This window comes from Glycine max, chromosome 7 (assembly GCF_000004515.6).
Source record: "Glycine max cultivar Williams 82 chromosome 7, Glycine_max_v4.0, whole genome shotgun sequence".
NCBI lineage: Eukaryota > Viridiplantae > Streptophyta > Magnoliopsida > Fabales > Fabaceae > Glycine > Glycine max.
In genome coordinates, this window is record NC_038243.2 from 6,653,730 (window position 1) to 6,666,260 (window position 12,531).

The 12,531-nt window shown below is 33.9% G+C and overlaps 1 protein-coding gene across 1 annotated transcript; it reads right to left on the reverse strand.

The window, feature by feature from the left end:
- Nucleotides 1-3,877: 3,877 nt before the first annotated feature.
- LOC100806018 (DEAD-box ATP-dependent RNA helicase 13) lies at nt 3,878-12,326 on the reverse strand. Its single transcript, XM_003528822.5, has 15 exons — nt 12,025-12,326; nt 11,455-11,736; nt 10,971-11,149; nt 10,679-10,873; nt 9,177-9,353; nt 8,275-8,663; nt 7,767-7,947; nt 6,753-6,875; nt 6,556-6,672; nt 6,219-6,323; nt 5,752-5,892; nt 5,593-5,658; nt 4,797-4,955; nt 4,266-4,347; nt 3,878-4,158 (listed from the first exon to the last, which is right to left on the reverse strand). Exons 1-15 carry the CDS (start codon nt 12,203-12,205, stop codon nt 4,103-4,105), a joined length of 2,433 nt encoding a protein of 810 aa, XP_003528870.1. The 5' UTR covers nt 12,206-12,326; the 3' UTR covers nt 3,878-4,102.
- Between the last annotated feature and the right edge of the window lie 205 nt (nt 12,327-12,531).

Consider the following 12,531-nt stretch of genomic DNA (forward strand, 5'->3'; position numbering starts at 1 on the left):
TTAGGGTTACGTGTTATATTCTCATTGGACCATAAACAAGTGCACCATTTTAACCAAGTGTGGAATGCTTGAGCTGAGAAATCTACTGCTGTAAGTATGAGCTAAACACCAGCCATGAAAAGAATCCAAGATGGTAACATAGGAACTGAGCAACATTAAGACAACGCAATAGTTCCATTAAAACGATTCAAAACTAATCATCATGCAGCTGAGTGGTACAGCATCAGGCATGAAACTTGAGTGAGTTTTCCATGTTTAGTGCTTGTTTCTTTCTTTGTCATCATCTAAGTCCTTCATTCAAGTGCTGACGGGGTTGTAAAGGCTCAGTGAATGTTCCCAACCTCCAATATCCCTTGATTGTTCCTGGGCATGTGGCAGGTTCTTCTTTTTCTCTTTCTTGATTCCCTTAATCACAATTGAGAACAATTGGAAACCACGTTAGAGAAAAATCCACAACTAATTTTCAATATGCTACAATTATATGTTAACAGAGGAAAGAGCACCTCCTCGAACAATTCTTGATGCAGATTTAAATGGCATTTCTTCCTATTATTTGATGATAGCTGATCTGCGACATTCCTGAATAGTTGAAACCCCTGAATATCTCCATTTCTAATGCTTGCTTCCAGCTGCAATGTGAATTATTTTATCAATACGAAAACAATAACAGCTAAAACAAACATTAAAAATCAATGGTCTAAGTTAGGCTTTCTCAGCTCAAGCATTTCACACTTGGTTAAAATGGTGTACCTGTTTATAGTTCAATTAGAATGATTAGAATGTGACACGTGAAAGTCAACATTCATTTATAAAAGTCAACGTTTAAATTTGTACTTGGAACCAAATTTATGAGATTAAACATAAATGGGAGACTAGATTCATGAAAAAAAATTAAAGGATGACTAAAATCAAAATTGGAGACAATTAGGAAATTAAATTTGTAATTTTGTCATAACTAAATAATACATTAAGAAATCAATTAATATTATATTTCAACAGTTAGCATTTCATAAAATTCTTTATTTGTTTCATTCGTTCTTAATTTTTTTTTTTAATTTTTGGCTTAATACCCAATTTGGTCTTTAGTCTTTTAGCATGCAATTGGGTCCCTTAATTTTCAAATTTTACCCAATTAGATTATTGTCTTTAGATCCATTTAATTAATTCACGAATATGTCATACATGACCGTTAGAGATATTTCTTCTATGGTTTTTTATGGTGTGCACATATAGTGGCGGTTTGTAATTGCCACTTTATTATTATTTTAAGAAAATCCAAAAAAAGAAACTTTGATCAATATTCATCCTCACAAATCTGAAACCATTGTCAATGGCAACCGCAACCATTGCATATCCCACCCCTCTTGTTTGATATAGTGCCTTGGTGCCAAGTCCTTTGTCCCAAATGTCGTTGGTGTCCCTTGCTGAATCGCGATGCCTATGTACATCAGGTCATCGGCATTGATGTAATTTCCCAAGCACGATTAGTGGAGTTGAGATTGCGATTGATGTGAATAAAGACATAAGAGATTTGAGAAACATTGGAGGTGTTGGGCGATTGAGAAGCTACAAGATTTGAGATTAAAGTTCCGAGATTTGAGATAAAATATATTTTTATCCCTTAAAATATATTAAATTTTGGTTTAGGTCCCTTTTTTGCTTTACATGAATTTAAATTTTAAAAAATTTAGCGATTATGTAATACGCATTTAGCCAAATTCTAATAAGTAATTAATCCAAGTAATAATGTTTCAAGTCTCTTAATCAAGGAAATTATGGTTCAAATCCAAAATTTTATGTATGAAGAACACTTAGCTGGGCAGACACAACCTACCTTTTTGTGCCTTTAGATTTCTCAAGATATTGGTTTCGGTGTGTTGAAGCGTCGGGAAGTTTACCGAATCTTTGTTTCACTCAGACCATATACATTCAATATGTACACATTTGTATGGAGTAAAAGTAAGGTAAATATTGAGTTCTGTACTAGAAAACCTATGTGACATAAACAAAATATCTAAAACTATAAAGGGTGAAAACTATCAAGTTAAAAGCGTTGGGTCGTTCTACCGAATTCCTCTTGATATTTAAGAAGTATTTTTCTCTATTTAACGTTATTTTAGTGTTCTTATGCTGAGAAACTACTCAAACCATGATTCCTCAAATGAATGAACACATTAAATAGATAGTAAGAGTGTTACATCATGATTGTTCAACAGAGCTTCCCAACAAAGAGGCTTAGCCTTCCATTACAAGCAAAAACTCAAAACTAAAGAAAGGAATTGTTTTTGGTGAAAGAAATGGAAGATGGTTGAGGATGTCTCCTACAACCTCTAACCCTAAATTTCTCTCTTTTCTAGCCTAAGCTCTCTCTACCGCTCTCCTTGTGTCTCTCTTTGGTTGAGGATGGTTCTTGGACCTTTCTGCTTTCGAAGGCTCTCTAAGCGAGAGTAAGTGAATTTTGGCTTAGTGAGACTGGGCCCGCTGAGCGCGAGAAGAGACAACGTCTTCGCTGGGTGGACGGACAAGCTGCGCGCTGGGCGAGCACATCTCTGGCTTATTCTCTTCTAAGGTTTCCCCATTCGCTAAGCAAGTTGTATGTCTCGCTAAGCGGATGTCACTCGTTGAGCGGATCTGCCTCGCTGAGTGAGTCAGCAGTTACTTGAACCTTCTCTTCTTTAGCCTGAGTTGGATTCAACATTAATTCACAAAATTGGAGTATTTACTCTATAAAATCACACTACAAAGAAAAATATGTACAATTCCTACAAATAGAACCATAAATTGAAGGTAAAACACTAATTTCCTACAAATATTTAATATCAAACTAACTCATGAATAACAACTAACACGGTGGACAACACATCAACACTCTTACAATCATATTGATACGCAAAAAAAAAAGTGATGTTACATCACATGACATCTTATAATTTTTTTTCTAATGTGACATAAATAAATGCATAATATACAATTTTTATCATCCTATTAGAAGTACAATTATTCAAATTAAGCACGAGGCAAGTTAAAAAAATATAACATAAAGCAAATTATTCAAATTTTCACCACTACCAATTGTCAATTTTTTTATCTTATTCATTATTTAATTCCATATATATATATATATATATATATATGTTCATTATTTAATTTCTAATCTCATTATTTTAACTAGTTGGAAACAGGCACTGCGTGCCTCAACTACTGATTTCTTTTATTTTTTTCAATTTTAAATTAAAAAATAATAATTAGAAATTCTAAATAATTGTCTTAATTGAGGAATTATTCTTTCTGATAGCTGTATTTGAGTTGTTTTTAGAATTTTAAAAAAATATGTACACCAAATAAAAATAGTCAACACTAATATATTTAAACTTACCTAAATGCACATCAAGAGTCCTTATACTTTGACTTGTGCAAATATCTTTTTCAGTATTCCAGTACACCCATAAAACTACACCAACTTTAAAAAAATGGTTTACTTAAGCATGATAGTTTTCTTAAAATCCTAAAATAAGTTAAATTAAACACACTTCATAATGTGATTCTATAACTAATTATTTCAAAATTATATTGTCTTTACTTGTCAGCTGTCTCACATTTCCATGAATCTTAATTTGAATGTGAACATGACATCATTGACTATTTGATTGGAAAAGAAAAAGAAACGAAATACATACTCCCTGCTGGTCTTTCTTCCCAGCAAAAATTACTTATCCAGATTTGTTATTCAAAACATTCAATTCAACATTTGCTGGATGAAAAGTAAGAAGACTAGGCAAAATTTGTCCAAGAGTCCCTGTGACAGCAATCTGGTCGATTTGCATCTAGAAACAATGCAATCTTCAAGCATATGACTGTTTTGGGATAACTATCAAAGAGGACAATGGGTTTCCCATGATATAATTAATATAAACTCAATCACATGATCACATCCACTGCTCGATACAGTATATATATATATATATATATATATTCAAACTCAAATTCGAAGCTCTAAAACTAGGAAGGAGAAACTACAGACGCTGCCTTAAAAAATTCAGCAACTAATGAAAACTTTGGTTGATGCAAAATTTTAACTAATGGCTCAGTTATGTATACAATTCTATTCATCCCCGTATTTTAGCTTTTTCTTCTGCTTTCTACGCTGATCACGCAAACCTGGAACAACATACCAGAATTTTTAGTCTTTTACTGACTAGAAGCACAAATATTGCTCAAAAATAAATTAAATAGTAAGGAAAAGATATTCAAGACTGAAAACTTACGCTTTTTCTCCTCTTTACGCTTTCTTTTTAAATTCTGCATATTTCTCTGTTTTCCAGCCAAATCCTTGGCATCCATTCGCACCTGTGACGGAAAAAGGGTGATAAGTCAAAAAATTTGATCACATCAAACATGATAATTGGGTTTAAGAATGAGGTTAAGGCTTAGAAATTAGCTCTAGTCCAAGTTTTTGTTAGTTATTGTGTCTTGGTGTTATGGCTTTAACTTTTTTCCCAGTTTGGCCAAGAGCTTTTTTCATATCAAATACTATAAAATGGAAGCCCAAGTGTAGAGAAGGGAAAAAAAAAGGAAGAATAATGCCATATTCACAATGCTCTTTTTCTGCTGCATATTTGACATTTACAACATTATGACATAATAGAAATAGACAATAAAGAAAAAGCATCCTCAATTTACACATCAGGCAGGCAAATCTCATATTTGAAGTCAGAACTTTTATCATCCATCACAATTCACAAGGCAGAAAAAAACAATTGCCAGCATATGAAAAATGGTAAAACATTCTATTCTACCTCTTCACCAGCACTTCGAAGTGCCTGAAGTGCATCCACACAATCTTGACCAATCACTACCAACTTCCCCTTTTTGCCTAGTCCTGAACCCTGGTGATCACTTAGTTTTTGCCTTGCTAATTGTTGCAATTGCTCCTGCATGAGGGGTGTGACACCAGCCTGGAAAGAGAGTATTACGCTAAGAGTTTTGTCCTCAAACCTTCAAGGTAAAAGTTAAAAAGAAAAGAAACAATGGAAAACATATTCCTAATAATGTTTCTCCAATCAATTTTAAAATATTAACTTATTAAGGCATCTTGTTTTGACATTTATCAGCAAGCATGACACCCTGAGGCATTATCCAACAGAAAAATGCCAATAATCATTTCTTTATTATAAAGAAAATATTAGCTCATCCAGGTTGCATATACAGAGGTAACAAATGGATTAGAATATGATAATAATGTATTATTTTATTGAAGACAATGAAACACATATGAGCCACATTCTGGTGGTGTGGTAGAAATTTTTAATTCCTTAGATCAATTGCATCTACAGTCCCAAATTGCAACTCGATCCCAATTACTAGTAGTAGAGACAGCCCAACCCAAGATCCCACTTTGGGATGACTGGAACTAAGACAGACCTATGATCAAAAGTATATATATCTCCAATTCTGCATTAGAAAATATTAAAATCAATATCCTTATGCTCTACCTCCTGCCTTCCCCTTGTAATCAGCCAATCACTATGCTACTTATAAATAACATCAAAAAGAAAGTGCTAAGGTGAAATATAAACATAGTAAGGATAATACCCCTGCTAAATATCGATGTGAAAATGTTTTTGATTGTAATGGACGTGAAATCAGTATTTTGAGATCCTGCAATTAGTAAGATTTGAGAAGAATTAAATAAATTGGAAAAGGGGGGAATACCAACTATATATCATTGCATTTAACATAAAAGTATCAAACCTCCTGCAATTTCTTCAATTGTCTAGAGCTGGCCTTCATTTGCTTATGTTTGTTCACTTGTTCCTCTTCGCTGTCATAACTTTCTGTAACTAATTCTACTGAGCTAGAATTCCTATCAAACCAGTTTTTCTCAGCCTTTTCCTACAATAAGAAAAATATAATTCACACATAAAAGTACACATCTGGTCAGAAATAGATAAAGTGTAACATTCCTAACAAGGAAAGAAATAGACAAGGATAAGATAACCTAAAAAATCTACAACATAACCAGTAAAGACTCAATCAGGAATTACTGAATAGGGAGACGGTCAGAAATGAGGTAAGAAAGCAAAACAGAAATTCAACTGTTTAACCCGTAAAAGTAAAGACGTACAAGAAAATCTGCCAGAGTAGGTAATTGAATTCAAAATCATTTTAATCATACACGGGTTACATAAATGAAGTCTATTTGACGTGCATCAGTATACCTGGGAATCCTTCCTTGTTATCTTGTCTATTTGACGTGCAAGAGATAATCGTTTTAGGACCTCTGGCATGTAAGAGTTCTCTAAAGGAAACCGCTGAAAGTTATCCTGTATGTATGACCAAGACAATATACCGAAATTTAAATTAATTAATTATTTTGGTCTAGATGAAGCAGCATGAATTACTGACTTTCTTCAAAAACATATATTGACTATTTTTTATTAACTGGTTTGAATAAGAGATAATTAAAATAACAGCTATAAAGTGCAACTTTAATATCTCTAAGATAGATTATATAGATTATTAAATTTAAAACAAAAGAACTGTTTCAAAACACACCTTGGAAAATGACTTGCACAATGAAGCAAACTTTGATGTATCTCTTGATGATATTAAAGCAATACTACAACCTTCAGCAGAAGCTCTGGCTGTTCTTCCACTTCTATGAACATAAACCTAAAAGTAAGAAGCAAGTTTCAGATGTCATATACAGATTATAGAAATATATGAATCAAAGAAAAAAAGGCATTGCATACCTCTGCTGAATGTGGAAGCTGATAGTGGACAACAGTTCTAACACCAGGAATATCAAGACCCCTTGCAGCAACATCTGTAGCAACAAGTATGCCATTTTCATTTTCACGAAAGCGATCCATGGCCTACATCCAGAGGCAAAATGATGAGGGAAATAAGATGCAATAATTAATGAAATTAATAGATTACTCAGTAATAACATAATTAGTCACAATTTCAAGGATCTGACACATCTGAGTTCCATGCCCCATGAAAGGAGAGACAAAGTAGACACACAATGCTCATGGATGGACAATATACTTTTAAAATTCAGTAACTAGGTTCACTTTATTTATCTATAGAAAAAAAAGTTACTAAGAAAAGAAGTCGAGGAGCATTATTTGAGTATAGAAATTCTCAAAACATGAGTTTGGACTAGGGATTTTTCTAGTTTGTTTTCTTGCCTTCTTTCAATTCTTAAATTATTGCTCACTATCCTAATTGCTAAAGATTCCTTTTAGGTAAAATGAAATGAAAATCCAAAGCTCCGAAGTCAAGTCTTTCTTTCTCTGAGTAATGATATTTAATAGGAAAAGGATCAACACTAATGACCTGGTGTTGAAATTGACCTTCTTTTTGTTAGAGGAATGGAGAAAATGAGGATTAGACTCTAGACAACCACAAAGGCTTTATTAACATATTAGAAATAGACCAACAAAGCTGAACTCAAGCCCAAAAACTAGCCCTAGTGGGAGTATAGCTCAAGTATTTTAAGGAGTATTTTGGCCATATTCCTAACCAATATGGGGAGGAACATCAAATGTTATAATGAACATTTTGATAACATTCGTAACCAATGTGATACATACATCTCAACCATGAAGTTTGCATAAATAGACATCTACAAATGGCCCGGTATCAAGACTAGATTATCAAGTAGGCTTTAATACTATATTATGAACCAACTATCCCAAAAACTTTAACTACTTAGATGAAGACACGTGAATGGTTTAATATATTTCTAACAGGACACAAACCTTCAAACGAGCACGCTGCTGCATTTGGGCATGAAGAGTCCAAACATTGATGCCAAGAATGCGCAGTATGGAAGAAATATGGCGTAAAGCTGCAATTGAAGTACAGAAAACTATTGTGCGTCCTTGTCCATGGACAGTCAAAATATAGTACAAATAGGCATCTTTATCTTCTTCTCTGCATCTGCAAAAAATAATTAACATTGCATCATCAAACAAAAATTACATTTCATGTCATATTAAACTTTACTTGTTGACTTCATCATAGATAATAAGTTGTAGACTTCTAGTTAATAAAATCTTGGAAATTTGGCAAGAATGCTCAACAATAAACTAAAACTCTACTTTGCACAAGGAGGAATAAAAAGCAAGTGCCCCAGGTTATGTAACCTAACACAATAGCAGGCATATTCAAAAAACAATTTCAGTCAAAAATGATTATATCAATTAAAAAAATGTATTTTCTAAAACTCGAGTTCCAGTTCTAGAGTTTAGATATGAATTTACATACTCAATAAATGACTCCTCAAGCTTAGTTGCTAATATAGACGGATTAGTAAGATCAATAATTGCTGCATTAGATCTCATTCCTGCACGCTCAGAAAGAGTTTCGATAGAATTCAATCCATCTGTCAATGATTGCTTTTGTTTAATTGAGCCTCGTTTTAGCTTCTTGCGAAAATCAGAAGATAGTGCAACAGTTGCTGAAAAAACAAGAGTTTGCCTTTTCTTTCTTTGGTAACTAGAAACTGTAACACAACTTTGTACATGTTGAGAATTATCTTCAGCAGAATTGTTGGACATGGGAAGCATATCAATTATTGACTGCAACTCCTTAAAATGACCATTTTGTACCATACGATCAGCCTCATCCAGCACGAAGAAAGACAATGAATGTAACTGCAAATCAACATGGTTGACATCAAAAATGACTTCCAATGAAAACAATTTCTAATCTATTTATACATACCTTGCATTAATCCTGCAGCAGTAATCAATCAAGAACAAAAAAAAAAGCAACAAAAAAATATAGGCAAAATGATATGTCCAACACCATCCAGCATGCATACATTGTCATTAAACAGCATAGTATTTAGCTAGGAATGAGCAATATATCATTCTTGCTATGATCTAAGTCATACCAGCATGCTTAATCATGGCTCATATACATTGCATAATAAGGATCAAGAACTGCCAAGAGCCCATTATTTATGTGTTCTGACTTCTTCAGCATTCATTTTCTTTTCTTTTTTTCTATTTAATTGTGCAGATAAGTAGCTTCCAATTTTCCACTATACTTTCTCCCTTGTCAATTATCTAACAAATTATTATTCATAAAAAACAATAATATAATTCTTGCAAATATAAATTCAGTGATACCCAAACTTCATAATGCATCGCGTTAGCAATTACCTCAACTAGATGTTTTTCTCCAGCTGACATAAGTTCCCATAACCTTCCTGGAGTCCCAACAACAATCTCAGGTTTTGCTTTTAAAAGTCTCTCCTGCTTTTCTGCTAAAATTCCCCCAACTATAGGAGTCACCCTAACATTAATATGTTTGGCTACTGCTTTCAGATGATCAGTGACCTGAAAAAGCAATTACAGCACAAAATAAGAAAATTGACCATTTCTATCATTAACGATTACTGTTGGGATCCAGAAAGAATGTTCACTATGAAGATTTTCAGATTATTATCTTAGTTACAGATTCCAAAGTTTTACAGATCAGCACAGCTAATTCTTAAGTTTAACAATAGATCCAACTAAATCAGAAAGATGAATTCCATGACAACAGAAGTTAACATGAGTACAGCAGAGCTAGTGAACAGAAGTACAGAATACCACATGCAACAACAATAATCTACAAAAATAAAAAATGAGCAATTCATTTTTAAAGGAAACTACAGTTAGAATGATTGACGGTCTGACAATATCAAGCATATTAAATTGGTTACTAGACAAAACTGCATATGAAGTTTTAGCATATTTCTCATTGTTGAGGTCATGAAAAATTGATGCAAAAACCTCCTAGGTGCTAAATGTTTTCACTTATTTCATTTAGTATGTGTTTAAAAATATATGAAAATATCTTATCATGTCTTAGAATATCTTAAATTATCCTCTAGGATTGGTTTCCTTATTTCCTAGTTATCTCTTAGGATTGGTTTCTATATTTCCTTATCCTATCAGGATTTGTTTCCCTGAATAGTTAGCATTAGTGAACATATTGTTAGTGCTTTAGGTTTTATGAATATATTCACCACATCAATACATTGCAATACATCTTGGTTATCATCGATAATGCTTCATTCTCTTTTATCTTTCTCCCTCCCTCTAAACCTAAAACCACATCATTTCAATAGTATAGTATGCATCAGAGACACCAGTAAATTGTTTTCAATATTGAAACTTTCATTGTTGGCACTTGTTTCAGTATTCAAACAACACTTGGAAGTCCAATATAGCATTTCAAGTTTTTGTAATAGCCCACATTTTAATATAACTAGGAAAATCTCCCACCCGTTACTGTAAGTGTTCTTAAGGTTAACCCATAAAACTTTGACTGAAACCAGATTCCACAAATAAAACAATACAAGTAGCCAGTAACCAGGAGGTTCCATTTTGTTTTGTTCCATTAGATAACCTTGACCCACCCATTCTGCTAAAAGCTTAGGAAATCCTTCATCAGCCTCATAAAACTCAGGATTGCTGTAATTAAATTCCATTTGAGTTACTCCCTCAGATGGACAAGGATGGCTCCCAAGTTACACCATATGAGACTTGTTTGTAACTACTATAAAACTAAATACACAGCATAAAAGTTTCAACTTCTCACCCTAGTCATATAAACATCATTGTAACAATCAAGTGACTGACAATCATGAAAATGAACAGAAAGCCTTGATAAGTACCTGAAGTGCAAGTTCTCTAGTCGGAGCAATAATAAGAGCCCTCAGAAGACCAGTAGAAGCATACTTTTCAGGTTCTTCACCCCTTTCTCCAACCATGTTTCCGGCCTTCTCTCTCTCCTCCAAAAGACGTTGCAAAATGGGCAAACCAAATGCAAGTGTTTTACCGGATCCTGTCTCAGCAGCCCCAACAACGTCCTGTCAAATGCACACACAAGAATTCTCATTAAAGCTAATCAAGTAATCTTAGGATACAAACCCCACACAGTGCCTTGAAGAAGAGCTTCAAACAAACCTTCCCTTGATGAGCAGCAGCTGGAATACAAGCCTTCTGAATTGGTGTTGGCTCCTTGAAGCCAAGCTTGCATATAGCTTTCAAGAGGAGAGGATGAAGCCTCAATTCATTCCATGCATAAAATTCAGTTTCATCAACGTCCTCCTCCCCAATATCATCCTTCACATTAGTATCTAAACCTATATTCAGATATAGCAATCAGAAAAATGCATCTTTCTCATCTTCAATTATTAACATACAACAGCAACAATCCTACTATGTGAGGTTGGCTACATGGATCACACGGCAACATTCGGCATGGTTAAAAATCAAAGTTTTGGAAATATTATTAAGCCTGAGATCTCCCAATCTTCAATTATTAAGATTGCACAAACAATTCCCATTTCAGGAACCTACACACACACACCAGCATACAAACACATACAAATGTACATATAATTAGAAATTAATTAATTAATTAATTTAAAATTAAAAAACCAATTACCAGCATCTGACGGCTCAACTGTCTGATCTTCTCTGGCATCCTTCTTCTTGTTCTTTGTCTTCTTCTTCTTTTTCTTCTTCTCTTTAGACTTCAGACTCTCATCCAACTCTGCTTCGACCACCGTGTCGTCGCTACAAGCACTGTCAACTCCATCCTGCTGCTGCTTCTTCACATTTTCGTTCTGTTCAGACTTCTTCTTCTTCGTCTTCCTCTTGTCAACTTCAGGTTCGGGAATACTCAAACCATACTCAGCCTCATCAATCTCCTCGAGCGAAAGAAAACCTACACAACACAAAACACGAACAGAATAAAATAACAGAAAAACAGAAACTGGTAAACCCTAGAACCAACACTGTTCTTCACAACGACACCAATGCAAACAAGCAAAACATTCAGCTACACTACAGATGCTTAAATTTCAAGTTCATTTAATAAAATCAAAACATTATCAAGCAATATATACATACATACATACATACATACATATATATATATATATATATATATATATATATATATATATATATATATTATTGTAAATAAAAAAAAGTGACGAGAAGTGAAACGAACCTCCTTCGAGTTCGTTGGAGCCAATGAACAAGGAGAAAGCGTCGTCGTCGTCGTTTTGAGGAAGAGCGGAGTTCCACGGAAGCGAGTCGAGACGGTCAAGTTCGGGATCGCTTTTTGCTGAAGCTCGTTTTCTCTTCGGCTTTCTCTGAGAAGAGTTTGCTGTTGCTGCTGCTGCTTCCATGGCTAACGGCACCGCCGCGTTCAACGTTTCTCTAAAGTGTATCTATTCGCCTTTGCTGAACAAACTCGAACAAATAGACTGTGTATTAAGTGAAGTTGAGCTCCAACATCTGGTTTGGGTCAATATCAAACTTTGGAGGCCCATGCTATTTATACCCCTCCATTCTCTTAACACCCCAATGTTTTTTTTTTGTTTTCTTATATTCCCAAAATACTCCTCTTTTCTCTCACCTTTACATCCATACTTTTATTAGGATTTCATAAAAACTAGTTTCTATTTTTTTTTTCAACTAATTTCTCCTTCCACTAGGTCGGTCTATTTGAGGG